Raw genomic sequence first — 21,665 nt, 5'->3', positions numbered from 1 at the left:
TTCGTCGAGTATTACTAATAAGTAAAACGACTCGTTGGCGAGATTATTAGCGACGGTAAGAGCGTTAATAGGGACGATTGGAGTTAATAGAGGCGGACGTAAGACAGTTCGGATAAGAGATACGAGAGAATCGTGACGTTGGATACGCGGTTCTTACCTGTTTTCTACCTTCAATATCCACGTGGAGGCCGTGACTATCCAGTTTCATGATGATAATCAACGCTGTAAGAGTAGACTGCAATATCGAAATCCGAGACGGCCCCGAACGAGATACAGAGGTGTCGTTTTGGATTCTTTTCGCTACATCCGTTCTGCCTTTGGCACGGGCGTGCGTTCAGGCATCTCGATCCGTGCACTTATCGGCTTCGAATATCCTCACTGTCAGGGCGAATTTAAATTACCTGACAGCTATTATTATTAACCCTTTAACACATTGATAATCCCAATTTCGTTTGGCAGCTCATAAACGTAACCAATAATCATCGAAGTAATATGTAACAAAATGAAATTCGTTTCTTTCAATAGAATTAATCGAACACTCGATACTTTTTACGTTGAATTGAACTCTTCTTTCGTGAGACAGTATACAGCTAGTCGGGATAGATTCGTCCGTAAACCATGCACCCCCTTGTTACTTCGACCAGTCAACCCAGTTTCGTGCTTGTACTGTGCGAAAGTAGAGCGTGCCGGGTCAATCTCGAGAGAACTTTCGATTTTTCCGAGAAAAGTCCGTCGGCAACGTCCGAAAAGTTTCCCTAAATTTTCCCTGCCACCTCTTTCCATCGTCCCTGTTGTTGCATCCGTGAATCGTGATAATGTACCGTCGCGAATGCGAGCCATGGCAGAGAATCAAAGGAAACGAGCACGAGGCAGAAGCTCGGGACACGGCTTTTCACGATCCTCGTTCTTCTGAGCCTACCGGAAGTGCGAGTTTATTTTTGGCCGACGTTGGAAGCGCTCTTTTGGCAGTAGGATCGCGGATAGAATCAAAAGGTACGCGAGTTACGATGTATTTCTAGCGGATACCCTCCGCCTCGGTCGAATCAAACCGAGCTGGCCCTCTGATTTCGGGCTGGTAGGAAAGCCGGATGTCGGGAGAAACAGGATGAACCGACTGAACGACCAATCACGAAACGATTATCGTACGCGTGTATCGCAGAGAACAACACCGTATAATTTCTTTTAATCGTGTGTTATTGACGATGCTACAATCGTATGCGCGTTCTTCGTTCTCATTTACATAATAGTCGGTTGGATTGTCTGTAGGTATGTTCGTTTTCAATTTTAAACCTCCTCTGCAGTTGCGAGATGCGTATAGCTAGACGTACGATCATCAGTGCCATATCGGAATTAATTCGAAAAATCGAAAAGTGTCTTCTGAAAATTTATTAACAACGTCGGTTGCATTTCCTCCGTTTCTGAAAAATGCTTCTGAAGTGTCGAAACGACACACGACGAGAGCAGGGTGCGGTTTCACGAGTTAGCAACAGTCGACTGGTCGTGCTACGATATCGGTGCACCGTACCACATGCTGACACGTGTATGCACCGTTGCACTCGTGCAAGCGCATTATGCAATCGCGTGCGCCGATTTTACGCGCAATTCGCAACTTCTCTATCGATGTCGAACGCGGAAGTGGGAGAGCGTCGCTCGTCGATTGATACAGATGGATCGATCGATGCTCACGTGATTGAGATATCGACTGGTTGCCTTTCAATCGTCGCTGCACTTTCTTCCGCATCGATTTAAAAGCACTTTATCGTTTTACGCAGTTATTCGTCATTTAAAATCGACGAGTGTCGTCACCTTGTCATCGATGATCGATCTCGTTTAATCTGCGCAACTGGATCCATATACGTCGTTGGGTACTAACGAGTAGCTCAATGAGAATCGTAATTAAGTTATACAACGGTGCCCGCAATAATCGATGCCAGGAGCGTAAGGGAGTCGGGCAAGTTCAAGGTAGTTTCTTGAGAATTAACCCTTTAACTACGTAGAAGATACTTAAAGAGAATCATTGGTAGGAGCAAGGGATTTTTCCCACCCTGCACTGAATTATTCAAGAGTAGCCGAAAATAGGTTGACCACTTGTGGCGTTCGAAATTCGAGCTTGTTCCCATTGCTTCTGTCTGCGAACTCCGTTCGAACCCAAAGGTTGTTCCGATAACGAAACGGCGTTGTTTTGCGGTAGCCTCTGATTCGTAATGGTTCACGAGTGGCTACTTGGACGGGTCCCGTAATTCGTAACACCTGGCTTCGGGTGAAAGGACCCTAAACGAGAAAGGATCGCTTGTTACTTACGAAGAATATTACCCAAGCGTCTGGCACCGATTTTCTTCAGGTTGAATCATACATACATCTCTCTCTCTCTTCTTTTTTTAAATTTCTATTTAATTCCTCTAAGTTAAAACGGGACCTACAAAGGATTTTCGTGCACTTGTAGAAAAAGCATACGGTACACGAATCGAGTACCTGGCCAGAGTGAAAGGACACTAGTAGAAACGTCACGACCGTGCCGCAATATCGTGACGATTAGCGTTGGCACGATACCAGCTGGAATGTCAAGCTTATAAAGCGACTTTTGGTGGCCATTTCTAGCAGCTGTAACTTTGATCGAAGTAACCTCGCGCTTTGATTTCAAGGACACCTCGTTCCAGAGGGTAGCAAAACTCTAGATACCGTTTTCGAATAGCTTTTCCAGGGCAGAAGGAGTGAGGGATCGTTAAGTTGCTAAGTGAAAGTACAATTTGCCCTAGAGATAGTCGACACAGTCATCTGTCGATAAGATAAAAGCCCCTTCGATTACCGCTGACCTCGTATGCTTTTGCTCCAAGCCAAGGTAATGTCAGAGAGAATATTAGGTCGCAAACGTTCTTATACTTTCATAGATCCATATAGCACTATAGCACCTTTTTTTTTCAAGGTCTCTATAATCTTTTCCTTTAAATCTACAATTAGAGTCATAGGAAGTACATTTCTTTCCCATAAGGGATACTCCAAACTGAATCGTATCGAATACAACTTTTCTCCCTGCAAGAGCTCATAAAAGTGGGTTGCTACCCCTGATTCACAATGAAGCGTTCGAATAGTAAGGCTCGTTCGGCATTGTGCTTTCTACCGAAAATAGTCTCATGGTCAAAGGGTTAGTCGACAGTCTTTGTTCCCTTGTCGGGAAGCAGTCGCGAATCGAGCCATATGGCACGAGAGAACCGAGCCATTTTCGTTTCAACCTGGAAATAGACTGTCGATATTTCGCACGTGCGCTCGCCAAGCTCTCACGGCGCGGAGCGGCGTGGCGAGGCGTCTGCTAGTGAAACGAGAAAGCGCATGTGCGGACAGCCGATCAGCTGTTCGACGCCATCTTTTTTACTCCCAGCTGAGGGCTCGACGCTACGCTCAGCTGACCTCGCCGCTGATACAAGCCCCCAGCACCGGCCACCGCCGTATCCACCCGGGGCCCCACTGGTTCTTCACATTTCATCTTCTTTCATAGAATAGCTCTTTTTATACAGGGTGAGTCGGATAAAGTATTGCAGAGTATTATCTTGGAAATTCTAGCAGCTATCGATTTAATTTTTTTTAGAGGGTCGTACATGGTAAATGGTCGGAAAAATTGATTTTTCTTTTCACGTATTTCGATAGATACACATCCCAAAAACATATCTATTTAGTTTTAGAAATTCGAAGAATCAGTCTTTTATCTCTAAGTATTAATAATCTGATAATCAAATTTTGAATGCGCTTTTTCGAAATTATATTTTTCGACGACGTTGAAAGCAAATAAAAAATCTAACAATCCAATTTACGTGATCAAGGTTGTACTAATGTAAAAAAAAATCTTTATCTATTACAATACGCAGCCGTTTTTTGATTGATAAAAATTATTAAATTTTGTTTAACATTTTTCACACGAAAAACTAGCAAAATTACAAAGTATTTTTTCATATGTCCGCTCTGTTGTTATTTTTCAAAGTTTTTAATTTCCCTACGCGTTGTAATAGTCGATCACATGTAGATTCTACATTTTTTAGTTTCTTTGTGTTAGATGAAATCTAACGTTTTTATAAAGTCGGTCGTTTCAAAATTGCCAAAACTATTAAAAACATTTTTTATATCTTCGTCAATATTGATAATTTAAAAATCATGAGACAGAAAATTTGTATATTATATTAATTGCTTCAAAAAAATTCTCCAAAATATTTTTATTTTTTGACCGTTTACCATGTACGACCCCGTTAAATTAAATGGTACGAAGTGTCTAAATTTTTGTAAAATGGCTATGGCGTCAGAATAAACTGGGCGTTGCCTTTTGTAAATGAAATGCTATACCAATCTTTTTTATTTAAATAGATTTTATCAAACTGGATAATATTTACTTGCACCATTTATTTATATTCTTTATCGTTAACGATTTATGGAAGGAGCGGATCTGCAGAGGCGTATTCATATTTAATTTAACATTATGATTTTTGTCATATCGTATATTGGACAACATTATTGCAGATACCGACTTACAAGCATTTTGCATTTCATTTTTTCTTGCGTGGGTGTTTGAAGTATAAAGTAATGGAAACTCTACCTACCACAACAGAAGATATGAAAACTCGAATACACAATGCTTGCCAGTCGGTAAATGCAACAATACTGTCTGATGTACATACGCTATAACATTGTGAAAAGAAAAAATACAAAAAGTCATTTTTAACATTTAATCAGATGAATTTCAAGACAAAATACGTCTATTTTAATTCTCTTTGAACGCCCCCGTGTACTCGCTCTTTAAATGTTTCTTTTCTCATGAACTATGAAAAATATCACAAAATGGTTCAACTAAATGTCATTCAGTTTAATAAAAGCTGTTTAAATAAAAAAGATTAATATAGCATTCTATTTAAAAACGACTACGTCATTTCACCATTATAGAAAAGTTTTGTACACGTCACACAATCAGACACTTCGTACCATCTAATTAAAAAAAAAAAAGAAAAATTACATCGATTGTTATTATAATTTCCGAGATAATTTGTAAAAGTGCTAGTTTCTTCTGCACGAAAATGCAAGCAGAATTGTTTATCAAAGATAAAACCAATAAACGAGTCGCCTTCGGGATATAGGTCACGTCTGTAATGCTTTCAAAGCAAGCAAAGCTTCATTACAATTTTCAGAAAATTTCACTGTCGATTGCTTCCGAACTCGTTCCTGCGAACCTTTTACAAAATCACCGGATTACAGTTGCAAAGATTTACTTGGGTGTAAACGTTAACCTCAGACAGTTATAGAAATTTAAAAGCCATCAATCATGGAATCGTAAAATCGTACCGACGGTTGTTTTATTGCGACCAGACCAGTACTCTGCGTATCCGTGCGTTCTGGAAGAAAATATTGAAAGGCGACTAAATTATGGTATATTTGATCGTCGCTATGGTCTTTGGGGATTTTCATGGATGGCTGGGTTTAGGAAAATCCTGAAGTGTAAAGTGTATTTCATTGCTTCTCTCGACAAAAGCAGTTGGACGGTTGCAAAACTACGTTCCACTTGGATACCAGTGGAAATGCCTGCTTTTGATCCGACACTGTTTTCTACCTGAACACGAGACAAAGAGACCTCGAACAGGTAGAGCTGGCTATTGGATGCGAGAAAGAGAGGGAACGATATATGCGAGGTTCAGTCAATAAGCGGACGCGTGTACGCGAAGTTACTATCCGGTCGATAAACATTAGCCTTGACACGATATCCAGAGGACCCAGAAGACTCTTTCACCTCGACTCTTTTACTCGAACCCCAGCCTCTTGCCGAGGATGTTTCTTTTACCAGTTTTACAGGGGAACTCCATCTTCGAGTGCACGTGCAGTCACTCCGAGTGCTCTCCCGACTCTGACCTGGTTGGATGATTTTTTTAGAGTTACCATCTTGTCCCTTTGAAAGCCTTGCAATTTTATGATCCTTGTTATAAACGGGAAATTATTAATGGAGTAATTTAACCTAGGGGTGAGCGAGGCAAAAGTAACGCTATAAATAACTCAAAATCTATTATAGCTATTACCGCAAATTTAGAATATACAGTGCGAAATTACAATTAACCCTCGCATGACGGACCATGGAGAGAGTCCAAATTTTAATTTAATTTTGAATTTCAAATTGTTTTCATTATCTAAATAATTCTTTTGTTTAAAAATGATAAATTTCACTTTGGGTTAAGATCCTTGCGTATGTTTTGTAAGTTTGGGTCACGACTGACCCAGGATTCGCTGTTCAAAGGTTAAAATACACACAAGTATGTTTTAACAACGTAGATAGGTAATTAATATATTAGATAGTGAACTAAATGACATTTGACACCCTGAACTTCTTCTTTGTGTCTTCAAATTGTAATATAAATATTCCTCTCGGAAGTAAGTGCTTATCCTTTCTTTTTATCTTTCATTTGACTGTTCTGAATGTAATATTAGTCGTTGCTTAACACTTTTAAGTGTCTCGTTAGTGGAAGTTTGTAATGTAAATCCAAAAGCATGGTCGAGGACGATTGTAACATCGGTAGTCGGGGTCGGTTGTGACGTTTCTAGTGGCCAAGAAGATAAAGAATATTATCTTTTTGTTTATATGAAATCCTGCAATATGAACAAACAAAATGATAAATGGGTTCAATGTGGTAAATATAAAGATTGGGCACTTGAAGGCAAAATGTTCCTTATACTTTTTGCAATTGCGATATCGAATAATTGACTACAATTTTCACCTTCTTTCATTTATTATTATCATTCAAATCAATAGATATTTTAATTTTGTAAAGATAGATTTGTGTTAGTTAAGATTCTATGTTATAAGTGACCACCCGTCAGGGACGTTTGTAACACTTCCCCAGGTCTTCATTTTTTATTAATAACTTGGATATTACTTATTATAAAGCGAAACCGTTGTAACTCAGTAACGTCAAATAACCGTCTAAGTTTTTGGTATAAACATTTTTGTTGTAAGTGTAATTATAGTTCAAAGTTAAATTGTTACTTTTGTCCTCTCTAATATTCTTCCAGAATTGCTAATTTCAAAATTCAAATTACAACGCTAATGTAATATCAGCAGGTTAAAATGAAAGGAAATCGTCAGCTTTGACTGTCAGTCAAGTGTAATTATAGTTCAAAGTCAAATTGTTAGTTTTGACCTCGCTCTCTAATACTCTTCCAGAATTGCTAATTTTAAAATTGAAATTGCAACGCTAATATAATATCAGCTGGTTAAAACGAAAGGAAATCGTTAGCTTTGACTGTCAGTCAGAGAATTACAGCTAGAAAAGTGATCGAACGTTGCGTTTGATCGCAGTTAACCGCGTTATGTAAACGAGAATCTGGTACAAACGGAAGTTTGAGGTTTCCCAGTAGTATCCACTCTCACTGTTCGATTATGTCACCTCGTCGCTCCGATTTTTCGTCATTTCAATATCGAACAGTTTTCGAATAAACTTCTTTAGATACCGCACTAAATGTAGGCGTTCTGATTCGGAGTGTCACGAGCCATGCGAGCCTCTGATGTCCACCGTGTTTCTGGAAATAGAAATAGAAGCGTGCTGAGGAGGTGGCTTCGGATACTCGGATCACCACCAGTGGACCTCTCGGTTTGGATGTGGACCTCCCGGTTTGCTTTTCCTTTCTCTAACCGTGCTCTATCATTTTGAGTAACACGATATGTATTTCACGTACTTTTCAATTTTCGTCTCCGATACTCTGAAAATAGAGGTTTACTTAGTCGAGAAGCCACGCTTTCCTCCTCGTGTTATAATTAAGTCCTAGGAATACTAATATTGACGACAGTGTGATAACGAGCGAAGAAAATGCAATCTTCATCTGTGAGATGTTATTACAGGCAAACGACGGCCTTCGTTCGCCGCAATTGCAAACAGTGGAAAGGTTGAGATACCGCCGGATCAAAGTACAATGCACTCGCGAATACTCGGTAGGGTGAATTAAAGCTAAATGAAATCACGAAGAAGAACGTTTCTTTGTCTAAAGATTGATGGTTCATTTCTTTCGTGGAATCGTACAGAAGTTGCATCGAAAAAATTGAGGAATACACGGATACGCGTTGTTTAGAGAACTAATGGCCACGATAGTTTTAACATCCACCTTGCGAATGACTTTCTATTTCCAGAAGCGTTAGAGGGGCTCGGGTGTGCAGCTGTTGCACACACCGAGTCATGTATATTAAACAGCCGCGAGTGAAATCTCGGCTGAAAAAGCAAACGGTCCGCCGTCGTGCTTCTCGATGACTCTAAACTGACACCGGTGCAGAAATTCTGCAAACACCGTCCGGTAGAACCGAAAATTCGGACGTAGAAATAAAAAGTGACCGAACGTGGTTGCTGGTGACCGATGTCTTTCGATCCGTTTGGTATCAATTCATTTCAGACCCACACGCTACCCGTATGTACAATGTGGGCCATAAACTGCATAACGAGGGACAGCCATTGAGCGTTTGATCATTCTGTCAGTGAAGAAATATTGTTCACTGTAAAAGTATTGTTGTGTTGTAATATGCCTTTGCAAAACGCATGATTCAGTACTTTGTTCATAAGGGGTTATAATTACAGTAGAACCTCGATTATTCGAACTAATTCTGTTTAGAATGTTCGGATGATCGAATTTTTCGGATAATCGAAAAATTCTGTTGTTAAGAGCAATATCAACTGCGTCTTTTATCGCGATACATTCGGCGGTGTATATAGAAGTGTTTTTGTCTAACAAGGAGAACTACCCAAGTGTTACACTCACTTATTAATGAAACTTTGCCAGCTTGTAGAGCTCGTCGAGCTGAACACGCCTATACCCCGTTTTGTGGGCAGACGACTAATTGTTTAAAAGATATTAATAATTAAAGTTAGTTACTACTTACATTGAGAAGTATGACAGACTCACACATACAACTCGCAATCTAGAGATCCACAATTCAAATCTTTGGTTCCCAACATTTTTTTTTTTTAATGATAATTTGTCTCTTTTTGAATATTATTACATAAAAATTATCATAAAAAAAAAAAATTTTTTTTGGGAACCAAGGATTTGAACCGAGGACATTCAAATTGCGAGTCATGGATCTGCTCCGTGGTTAAATACATGACTCGTAATCTAAAGGTCCTCGGTTCAAACCCTGGGTGACTGTTTTTTTTTTTTTTTTTTTTTTTTTTTATATAATGATAATTTTGAGGTAATAGTTATTCAAAAAGAGACAAATTATCATTAAAAAAAAAATGTTGGGAATCAAGGATTCGAACCGTGGATTTCTAGATTGCGAATTGTATGTGCGAGTTTGTCATACTTCAGAACGTAAGGAGTAACTTACTGTAATTGTTAATATCTTTTAAACAATTAGCCGTCTGCCCACAAAACGGGGTATAGGCGTGTTCAGCTCGACGAGCTCTACAAGCTGGCAAAGTTTCATTAATAAGTGAGTGTAACACTTGGGTAGTTCTCCTTGTAAGCTTCTTTTGATAGAAACATCTAATTTTGAACAGACGCAAGCTGTACTAACTGACGGAGATTTTCCGCTTTTACTTCCATCTGCGTATATCAAATATGTGTTTTCATTGTCTATGTTTTTTGCTGACATTCTTCATTTCCTGACCTAGAGTTTTGTCTATGGGTATCAAAGTTGTGGACACATCGTAATCGTGACAATAGATCGGATAATGCTGGAACTTTAAGAAGCTATGAACAAAATTCATCAAATCGTTGATGCATGTTTCCAAAAGTCTTTTACGGTTCCTTTTCTTTTTTAAAGTACATTTGTAATATTTGTAAACCGTTTTATTACATAAATATTGTTTACTCATTTTTGTCCTCCCAATCTTTTTGTGCTGCCAAATTGCATATTGTTTTTTAAAGTTAATAATTGCGTTGGGGTTCAAATTTATATCGCAGTATTTACCTGGCTGATCGGATAATCGAAGTTCTACTGTTCTACTTTCCAAAGTTTCATTTTGGATACTTCAGAGAAAAGGGTGGTTGCTCTTGACAGCTGTCAAAGGAAGACTTTCCTGTTCTTTGTATTTAATCAATATTCACGGTACGAAGAGCCTGTATAGTAGGTTTAGCTCGTAATACTGTTATCCCCTTTCGACAAAGGAGTTATGGAAAAATCCGAATGTCCCGTTAATTCTGCACCGAAGGAATATTTCACTGGAAGTATTTCGGATACCTTGTTCAAACAATGCTAAGCAAACTCGGTAACAGTGAAAAGGAAAATATAAATTGTTATCTGAGCAAGGACGTTTCTTATCGCGAGTACGTTCTGTACATCCGATTTGCGGATCGTGTTAATCAGGCCAATCATTGTCAATTCTTTAATTGATATTGCTATCTTTTTCCTAATCAGTAAAGGAATATTTCTGCGAGCATGGAGAGATATGGTTTGAAAATTCAATTTAATAAATTGAATTATTCGAAATTTTCCATATGTCCCTTCGATGATTTTCAGGGTCGTTACGCAAAAGTTTGAAGCAGGCTATCGCCTCTTCCCGCCACGATAACGTAAATTATAAGCCACCTCGTTTCGCATTTATATTTTTCTCTTTGCGCCGGAAGATAAATTCCTGCCGTACGAGCTATTGTGCAACGGCTACCACATTTTTGCAACGTCATAGTATTCGTCGTGCGACTTTCGTCGCGTTAATCGTGCCAGTTATGCGTCTTCGTTTTAATTTCAATTATCAATTTAATTAGCTATTTGCGTCAAGTTATTTTAACACGTTGCGACTGTATCTTCTTTATCGTAAAATAACACAGAAGTATTCTTCGTTACCGAAACTTACACTCTCAAATTCCCAAACTCTTTACTCTGGAGACATAGGAAATAAATTCTAAGTACCGTGCGTCGCCGACCTTCCGGACGAATACGTATTGTGGTTATATCTTCTTTATCGTAAAATTACACAAAAGTATTCTTTGTTACCAAAACTTACACTCTCAAATTCCCAAACTCTTTACTCTGGAGACATAGGAAATAAATTCTAAGTACCATGCGTCGCCAACCTTCTGGACGAATACTTATGTATTGTGGTTATATCTTTTTTATTGTAAAATAACACAAAAGTATTCTTTGTTACCGAGACTTGCACTCCCAAATTCCCAAACTCTTCAGTGTGGCGGCATAGGAAATTAATTCTAAGTACCATGCGTCGCCGACCTTCTGAACGAATACTTATGTATTGTGGTTATATCTTTTTTATTGTAAAATAACACAAAAGTATTCTTAGTTCCCGAAACTTGCACTCCCAAATTCCCAAACTCTTCAATCCGGAGACAAAGGAAACAAATTCTAACAATAAATACCGTGCGTCGCCGACCTTTCGGATGGATTATAACATCTGTAGGAGTACAGAAGATCCGCGGTGAACGGGATTTAGAATTATTCCCTGTCGAAGATCTCTCTCTCTTTATATACGAAAATGGTAGCCTCTTTTTTATAACGAACAATGGAGCGAAGAACGGATGGTCAACAAGTAGCATTCGTTTCCATTGATTGCATCCCGGGATAGGGAACAGCTCGGCCCTAAGGACGTACTAACCATTCAGGAAACCTAGAACCCGTTGTACCGGACTATCATTTTGTTTTCTTTCCTCACGTGCAGGGAACAGCCTAAGAAGAAGCCTGCGCGGACGTGACACAATAACAAATTTAAAAGGACTATCAAAAATATTCACAACCATCAACCATTTCGAAAAAATCTCTCGAGATCTCTATAAAATTGATAATTATTCAGTAGGAAAAAAACAATCATGAATCACACTTGACATTGGACTTGGCATGATCATATGTTAGTTAAAGGGTACAGGATATTGTGTCATTCGGACAGTATCGACGGAAATCTTATCAGTAATGATTAAACCGTTTCTTAATCGAAGGTTCAAGAATAAAACGTAAACAGGGCGATGTGCATCGGTACGATAAGCGAAAGCGAAGGAGTGTAGGTAAATAATTGTCGAGATAGGCTCTGAAGCTTTGTTTCCGTGATTAATCAGCGAGCAAAAGATTTCTTCGTCTTTTTTTTTTTTTTTTTGCACGCGTAATCAGAATCTCTTTGTCGTTGGCCGAGGTTTCTCGATGCTGGTAGGGTTCTTGAACCTCGACGGTGGCAATTTTACCGAAAAGCAATGGGGGGTGGGGGTGACCGCGTCTAGACGCATGAACCGACGACCCTTTTCGGTGAAGGACGAAGGGAGGATGGAAAGGTCCGTTAGGATGATAACGATTTCGAGCCTGTTGGATATCAGGTTATTCTGGGAGCCATTAGATCCGTGATAGGGGAGAAAATTGGCGGATAAATATTCTGCGATCGACGATTACTGTACTTCCCTCGAGTATAATTCTCGGACTCTTCAATGAGAAGAATAAAGTTGTTCGAGGTAAGGGGTATTGAAATACAGCATCGACAGCAGATTTCTTCGCGAGACGTCACTGATTTCCTATGCAATACATCCCGTGGTTGATTCGCAGGAAATAAGATCACCGTTTCCACTTCTTTCGAATCTATCTCGAGGAGAGGAGCTCGCCGACGCGTCACGTAGAGAGATTTATAGGATCGCTTCGTGAGATTGGTCTGCGATCGTTACCCCTTTCGTGCATCATACATACAGGGTGTTGTGTTTGATCGCTCAAGCAATATAGAAAGATGCCAATGAAAATTAATAGGATCCAACTGGTCGAGTGGAATCATGGTATTAATCAGTTAACTGCAAAAGTTAGTTTTGAAAATCCCTCATGGGATGCGTAATTAAAATCTAACACTACTATCACTCGTGTGTTTATAATCGCAACATAACGCTGCTGTTCATACGATCCTATGCTAATCGTGATCTGTGGTCAATTAGTAATTCTAGGTCTATATCTTGATTTTAGAATACTTTTGTATATAAGGGGCTAAATAAATAAATAAATAAAATTAGGCAATGACAAATCACACATCAAATGCATGGCAAATCCTATTATAAATTTTACGAAAATGGTAAAGCAAAGCGAGGAAGGATTACATTTTTATTTGATAAAAAATTAACAATTAATTGTTGAAAAGGATATTGTTATTAAAAAGTTTTAAATCTTCAAAAAATAATAAAATTCATACACAAGAAAAATTAAAGAAAGAAAATAATTTTAAGAAGTTAAAATATACAGTAAAGTATACAAAACAATTCAGAGAATATCAGATGCATTGGGGAAAATAATCAACTCAGTTTGTAAAAAGTAATAGCTGCATTGTATGGGGAATATCCGATATACTAAAAAGAATAATCAAACTTTTTTTTTTATAAAATACATAGCAATTTTATTGGTAACATAAAAGAAATATACCATCAAATGACATTTTTATTACTTCTTATTGAAATTTGGAGTCTTATAATAAATGGTAATTTTTTATTTTACACGGCGAGTGTAAAATAAAATTTTGTATTGACGTGTATACACGTCGGACGCAGATAACTGGTTAAGCTTACGATACGATCTTTTTATTTATCAAATTATTTATCAGAAGTAAAAGATTCAGTCCAGACAAGGTGGCTGCCTATTTGTGGTCGTTATCCAGACATGATGAGAGTTCTCGATTGCGGTAATCAAACGAGACTTGCATCTGGAGGAGGATCAAAGGGATCCAAGTTCAAAGGAACTTCAGTGATCAAAAATACTTGATCACCGAAGCGGTTTATTGCCTCTCTGTTCATTGTAACGGTGTGTCGAGGTTCGTTACAAATTTCGGACAATCCCGAGCTGACCATCAACACCCAGAAGATTAATAAGTAAGAAAAAGAAAATATTGTCTTGGTTAATAGAATTAGCAGGCAGCACCTCGGTGGAAGCCGTGTAATTCTGATAATGCGTTTACAGAAGCGCGTTTCAACCGTAAATTTCACGCTTCGTTGTCCCGTGTATGCAGAAGTTAACGCTCATTTCGCTGGCTCGTCTTCTATTAGAAAATTCGATCGAGTAGAAACTGAGTCTATTATTTTGAACGTGTATTAGAGAGACATATGCACACACTAGTGATGTGCGGCCCGAATGATGTGTCGGGTTCCCGACTAGTCGGGTCGGTTCGGAAAACATCGGGTGGGTTCGGGCAGGCGTACGATACATGCGTGCAGTCGGGTAGCTCGACTATTTCGGGTCAGGTCGGATAAAGTCGGGCAGATTCGGATGAGTGACCCAACTTTTATGTACTTGATAATGCTTGCAATAATCATGTTCAAAATCTATTTTGTATAAAGTGAACATACAGGTGACATGGAATGAAATTTATTTCAAATAAATTCGTTACAAGTATTATTTTTCCACATAAAAATTATCTTATCCCAAAATTCCATATAAAACAGATTTTGCACATGCTATTACAAGTACTGTTAACAAGCCGCGGCCCGCGGGACCTCGTCCGAATCTGCCCGACTATACCCGACCGAACCTGAAATAGTCGGGCTACCCGACTGCACGCATGGATCGGACGCCCGCCCGATTTTTGCCGAGCCCGTCCGAGCCCGTCCGAGCCCGTCCGAGCCCGTCCGAGCCCGCCCGATTTTTGCCGAGCTCGCCCGAGCCCGTAATATCATGTACCCACACATCCTTAGTACACACGGAATCCTGAATCGTGTTGTTATACATTCAAATATTTTCTTTCATTCATTTCTGTCTCATCCAAATCTTTATCTTTTACTAGTCACCAATTTTCCCTGTTACTCACTTTGGATCCTTCACCTTTCAACTTTCGTTTCTTTTATTCTACACAGTCATCGTTCAAAGTTGACCTTAAAGAATCCTTATAAATAGCCTTATTCTCGCGTACTCTAATTAGTCTTAGTTTTTCCACGCGCACGTCATTTTGTAATAACTCTGTATTTGTAATAAGATTTCCGTTTTCCATGCAACGTCGATCTTTAATTGCATATAATTAAGTGATACCTTATTTCCTGGATACAATGTCGAGATGTTGAAGCAAATCCGGGCATCACAGTTTAATCGCGAATTAAGTATCCATGTTCTTAATGCACGTGTAATTATGTAATTTTGTACGCAGATTTTGTACACGTGCCTGCAATTAATGCATTTTTATTTTCCGGTTGGATTCCTTTAATTGTCGATTTTTAAATTGTCGATGCCGATGTTAGTTACAACGTACATTTGTATATTCGACTCATGGCACATTACCATGTCATGAAAAAATGTGAAGCTTTATTTTTAAAAATTAAGATCATTTTGATGCTTCCTTTACTACTACATTTACAAAAAAATTGTTTATTTCGTCTAATATCTCTCCAGTTATCGAACAACTTTTGTAAAAACATTTTTATGTATTTCGATAGATTTATAGTTTTAGGACGAAATTCGAAAAATTAGTGGAGATACAGTGAATCAATTTTTTAGTTCTAAGTTAATCTGATAACCAAATTTTAAATGTGTTTTTCTCGAAATGATGTTTTTCGAATGCGTTGACGGCAAACAAAAAAATCTACCAATCCAATCTACGTCGTCAAGGTTGTATTTTGTAAAAAAGATTGATTGTTAAAAATGATTTAATTTTATTTAACTTTTTTCACATATCCGCTATTTCGTTATTTTAAAACATTTTTTAATTTCCCTACATGCTGTGATAGTCAATGACATGTAGTTTCTAAATTTTTGTGGTTCTTTTTGTGCGAGATAAAATGTTGTTTACGCCATGAAAACGTTTTTTTAGAGGCGGCCTTCAAAATTGTATAAACCAGTCAAAACATTACTAAAACTATTAAAAACATTTTTTATATCTTCTCCAATACTAATAATTTATGTATCTATTTATATACCATAAAACAGAAAAATGTTATATTAATTGTTTTAAAAAAATTCTGATAAATATCTTTATTTTTCGACCTTTAATTTCGCCATTTCCAGCTAAAGGAAATACGATGCAAATTAAAATACACAGGTACCCGTGCATTAAGTATCACACGGATTAAAATTCAGATTCTTTTATTATACGTGTACACGTGTATTTGCATACACGTGAAATAGGGACCTCTAACAGAAACCATTCACTATGACACATTTCCACCATGATTCATCGAAAGAATCTTAACGTGTTAATACAGATACAATGAGCCGCACAATGAAAACTTGTCTGTCAGTAATCTTCTACCGAAGCAGATGAGTTTTACCACTCTCTTGATAATCTTTATCGTCTCGCAACAATATTGTTCCATCTTCGCTCGTCCTCGCGCACAATGTATTTGCACGATGGCCTCAGGCTTGAGCTACTCGAGTCAATTCCGGCTATAATAGACGGCATGTGGATCGTGATAATTGATACTCGTTTAGTGACTAATTCTGTCTATCTGTTTGTTGGCCGACTGCCTTGCAAAAGTTTCCACGACACGGATCTCTTCCGTTTACGACCGACTCGATTTTTGGCTTCTGTTTTCAAACGATCCGACACCTTATCATTTGTTTGCGAAAATATTGGTTAAAAGTAATCTGGTTCTTGTTCGATTAAAAATAGGAATGTCTAAAGTAAGTTCGTCCGAATAATTCGTCGATCTCTTGTTTACCGCTCGCTGGATAACAGCGGCGCCAACAGGCCGCTTGTTTTTCTCAGCTGGACCAGCCGGTGCATTCACACTGTGGCTGCACCAGAAGCGCATCGCCCTTTCCCTCGGCGTCCCTCGACGTCGCCGCATGCCTGTACCTTCGTCGACCTCAGCCTTTCATCCTCGTATCCCGGTCCCTACCCTTTCAGCTTCACGAAGGTCTTCTCTACAACTTCGAACACCAATGAACTCGAAACGCTTCTCGATATTCCATCGATTCCACGAGGAAAATCTGTTCCTTTCAATTTATAAAACACTCGATTTAATCGATGTCAATTGTTAATTATTCGTTGTACGCGCGTGGATTTAGAATAACTAATTATACAGGGAGACTCTGACAGTATCTGGTGCTAATAAGATTTAAACAACGGCTTATCGGCTGTTCCAGACTACTGTACGACGCGATTAGAAGCGGTATAAAGAAATTTTTTGTCGCTCCCGAGCTCCGATAGCATTCAGGATAATTGATATTTATTCATCTCGGATCGGGATGAAGGATAACAAGTTTTAACGCGAAAATTCTATTGGATTCGTGAAACGATCCTAACGGTGTCAGGTTGTTCGATGAGAAATTGTTTAACGATTGTCTGGATCTCTATTCCAACTCCTCGGGTTGCCTCTTAATCCTGATAACGTCTCTCAAAGGATTTCGCCAAGGGTTGAACTTTTTGCGCATGACACCCGAGTGCGATCACCCTCGTGGAACCCCACAAGCTCTCCCTTACAGACCCTCGGCACACGTGAAAGACCTCCTCTATATGTGTGTTCAAATGTATAAGAGAGCCAGTGCCGCGCAGTTCTTTATTCAAATTCCTCATCGCGCTTAGACCAGTCGGTATGACAAGTCGTTCGGGAGTCAGAGTTCGTTTTGGATCTTAAGTGCGGTTTAAAGTTCCCTAATTTGAAATAAAAGCTTACTTTTGATTTTGAGTGCGGTTCAAAGACGTTTCTTTTACGAGTTAAAGTTGTTATTTTTATTTCGAGTACGGCAGACAAAATATTTTTCCTCTGAAGAAATTTTCATCGAAGTTAAACAAATTATCGAAAGAAGAAGACGGTTGGAGTTTCCAAGGAAATCCTCGTGTTTTCCATCGAGAAGTCTGCGCTCGCTGGTTCGAACGTTGAAACACTTGGTGGAAAGCAGCGAGGAAGCCAATCCGGTTGGTCGCTTTCGCCGCATATGGCGGCGGGCAAAGTTATAAATAATGCCCATCGCCCTCCTGCGTATTCACCTTTACATAATGACCGACAGAAGACGGACGACCGAATCTCGGATCGTATGTCGTGAAAAGAAAGAAGAAAAACCCCTATGAAAGCTTGCGTGACGATCATAATATCTCTTCGAACGATATCTGGATACCTTGCAAGTGCGATTTTCCGCTTCTATGAGTTCCGGCCACCTTCCTCTGCATATTTTCGACACTCGATCACACCTTCCTTAACCTCGGATGAATCGGCACGAATCTGCCCAAGAGAAGAAGGTTCATTTCTTTGGGCAAAGTGTTCATCGCCAAAGAAGCGGATTTTACTAACAAAAACAGCATCCAGTTAACCGATTAAATGATGAATCAGTGAATAAGCAACGTAGGTTCTCTTTCATTCATCACGATTCGCTAAGGATACGATGACGTACGTCAATTTCCTTCGCGAACGTGATCAACACTTGGAACAAAGTTCGTTTCATCGATAAAGATATCGCGAAAAAGGTAGACTGGTTCGAGGCATGATCCGCGTATTTAAGATCGACGATAGCGGTACTCGTGCACGAATCGTTCCAGTTTTCATTCCCCGGAGAGCAGGTCTCGAAAATGTCGACGATCCTGTTGCAGTGCGTTGGACATTGCTTCCACAGAAGGAGAATGCGTACAGGTTCGTGTCCGTGCTAGTTTCCAACGAAAAAGCTTGTTTCTAGAACGCACTCGTCCAGTTTTCTAAGCGTTTGGACACTGTACCAAAGTGGATCACAAGTTCCTTCTGCTCCTTTAGACGTTAAGAACCGTACTCGGTAGGATTAGCAGACTGGAATTCGATTTATCGTTAGTCTGGCCTAATTTCTCTGAACATTAATCCATTCGAGATTAGGATCTCAGAGTAATTCAGACGTTTCTTCGTGTGAGATTAAATTGAATGTTTATACTCCAAGTAAAGCATGATACACCTTTCTCAGAATTTCAAGGTGTGTAGGGTAGACCGGGGATGGTAGTAACACTTTGACTTTAGAACACGATTGTGCAAAAACTATTAAATTTACAATAAAATTTCATATACCAAAATCTGACATAGTTACCAGACATTATTAAGTCATAGCAGTTTCGCTCTATGACAAGTAATATCCAAATTATTAATAAAAAATGGAGACCAAGAAAAGTGTTAGAATCGTCCCTGACCCCCGGTCGGTTGTAACAGTGCATGAAGTCGATAGTAACACAAACTTATTTTTACAAAGTTAAAACATTTATTGATTTTAATTATAATAATAAAAGAAAGTAAAATTTATAACTAATTATTCGATATCGTAATTATAGTAAATGTAAGTAACGTTTTGGTTTCCTAGGCCTACTTCTTACATTCAGTACCTTGCGCTCATTTTTCATTTGGTGTGATTGTGGCATAAAGTTCCATTTAAAGAAGCAAATAATATTCTTTATCTGCTTGGTCACTGGAAACGTTATAACCGACCCTATCTGCTAATGTTACAATCGACCCCCTCCGTGTTTCTGAACTTGTTATAAATTTTGACGAACAAGACTCTTAAAATTGCTAAGTAACGATCAAATTAAAGATTAAAGAAGAAAACAGGCACATAATTACAAAGAAAGTATTGATATTACAATTTTAACTCTTTGGGGATGGAGCATTTTTAAGCTTGCACAGAGTATTATTAATTGTAAGTAAAAGAAGTAATAATTTCATCCTTCAAAGTATGCGTTATAAATCCTTACTGTCTATACTTATAGCTGTTTTGCATTAAGAATATAATGCAATATATACGGAATTATAAATTAGTATGATAATTATGTCCGCAAAGGGTTAAATTAGTAATCCGGTTCAATGGACAAAAGAGCACACGATACGGATTTTGACTCATGATATATCGTTTGTATTGGCGAGACGAATTCAACTGTGTATAGTAAAAAGTGGGCAAATTATTTTTTCGTGAGTTATTTACATAAAACTATAATATTGTCAGCGATAAAAGTACAGGTAATTCTGTATTATTCAGGTAGTATGTACTTGGATCTATTTTTTATGTCCTACAGGAGTTCGTGTGGAGGCAAAAGACAAGCCTCTGGCTCCATCAAAATGATCAGAATTACCTGTACTTTTATCGCTGACAATATTATAGTTTTCAGTATTGATTTGTGTCTCGTCAATAAAACAATTTGATATATCATACGTCAAAATTCGTTTCGGCTGCTCTTTTAGGGCCCGCGGGCCAGATTCGGCCCTCCAAAGATTTTTATCCGGCCCCCGACTTTTATTTATAAATATTTAATATTAGAAATATTAATTTTATACAATTTTATGATTTAGTTGTGAATACACGACAACGATTCTTCTATTGTTCTATTGTGATTTGGTACATTTTAATAGATATTTTCCATTATAAATTCCAATATAAACTATATTTATTTACACATGCAATGTAAAGTAATGTATTAATAGAATTTCAATATGAATGTTTTTAAAAATTTCCCATGTTTCTCAAAAGGTTTGGAGACCCCTGCTTTAGTACATCTAAAAGTTATTTTATTCATTATACACGTCTATTGCATATCTATACTGCTAGGATATTGATGAGTATATTCCAAATATCATTTTTGATTATATATCCAAAATTTATGTTAATATCTGTTCATTGCTTTGAAATATTTAACGTGTTATTACCGCTCCTGGTCTACTCTATATGTGAGTCACTGTATTGTAAGATCCGCTTATGTTTTGATATTATAGACTACTCATTTCTCAGAAAAAAGTTTTCGAATCAGCGAATAATTTCTAATGGAAAATAATGTTGTTATCGTTGCAGGTATGCACTGCCTAGGTGCGGTGACAGGAGGCATTCCCAGCCCAAATGGGGCTGGCGGTCGGGGTGGCATTCTCAGCGTGTTCCGAGCCCTTGGAGTCCTAGTGTGCGAAGGGAGGATTCAGGGCCCTCCACGTGGTTACAAAGAGGGCCCACACTGTGCAGCTCCTATGCAACCAGCTCCCAACGACCATGTGTGTGACGAAGATAATTACTTGGTAAGCTGAGATCACCAACTTTCTGTTTCCACATTTGTCTCGAGTACCTTGCATCACTGGGGAGGGAACAAATATTTCTTAAAAACCACTTTGCCTGTGCAGTGCGATCGATATCTTGTGTTGGTTCGAGAGATCGCGGACCGTGTCACGATTGGTTCATCCCTGTGCATCGAAGTAGTGTTATGTAGCGATTGTCCATGTGGTTTGGCAAAGTCGGCGAGCAAGAATCCGATCTGTACCGTGCCGTCCTTATCGATCTCGCCATGGCAACAAGCATCAGAGATGCTGCTCGAGTACTGGTGTATCTGTGCAGTTCCCAGCAAGTGGGTACCATTAATTACTTTTAGAAATTTCCAAAGTTTCCAGCAGATGTTCCAAGGATTGACTGTTTAACGCGATCGTCTGTTGTTGACGTTTAGGAGTCCAGAGACCATGAACTTCTATGGGGTGTATCAGGCAGTTCGTTCCCGGCTTCACTTCAGCCAGGTGGCTGCTTGGTGGTCCAGGAGCAACGGGGCTGAACCCTGTTACATCGCGACAAGAGTGGTGCCGCATAACGAGGAGAATCTTCGAAAGTTCCGGGATACACCTGTGGAACACACGTTCCCTTTCGCTGGCAATGGCGATGGAAATTCTATAAAGGTAACCAACTCGTCTCCTTTCTTCTTGGTCGTCGATTCAAAGTCCAGGAACATTGTCATCGATTTAACGATTCATTCTATTTGTTCAGTTGATTTCGCAAACATTGTTTGTTCGATTCCAAGGAGTCTCTAACACCGTCTTAACTCGTTTAGATTGATCTATCCGTTACGTTTTTAAAATGTGTTAGA

At 38.8% G+C, this 21,665-nt stretch overlaps 1 protein-coding gene across 3 annotated transcripts in view; it reads left to right on the top strand.

The window, feature by feature from the left end:
* atos (atos homolog atossa) overlaps positions 1-21,665 on the top strand; it is a 44,387-nt gene that overhangs the window by 10,425 nt on the left and 12,297 nt on the right. Inside the window, exons 1-4 of one of the 3 annotated variants that reach the window (XM_034322328.2) lie at positions 18,384-18,459; positions 20,621-20,835; positions 20,938-21,158; positions 21,255-21,477. In XM_034322328.2, the coding sequence (XP_034178219.1) occupies positions 18,399-18,459; positions 20,621-20,835; positions 20,938-21,158; positions 21,255-21,477 (720 nt within the window). In that variant the 5' untranslated portion in view covers positions 18,384-18,398. Of the gene's footprint in view, positions 1-18,383; positions 18,460-20,620; positions 20,836-20,937; positions 21,159-21,254; positions 21,478-21,665 lie in introns of those variants that run through there. The other 2 variants (XM_034322329.2, XM_034322331.2) reach the window with 2 other exon arrangements.

This window comes from Osmia lignaria, chromosome 4 (assembly GCF_051020975.1).
Source record: "Osmia lignaria lignaria isolate PbOS001 chromosome 4, iyOsmLign1, whole genome shotgun sequence".
Taxonomy (NCBI): domain Eukaryota; kingdom Metazoa; phylum Arthropoda; class Insecta; order Hymenoptera; family Megachilidae; genus Osmia; species Osmia lignaria.
Note: the sequence above shows the minus strand (reverse complement) of the source record. Positions and strands in the feature narration are given on the sequence as shown.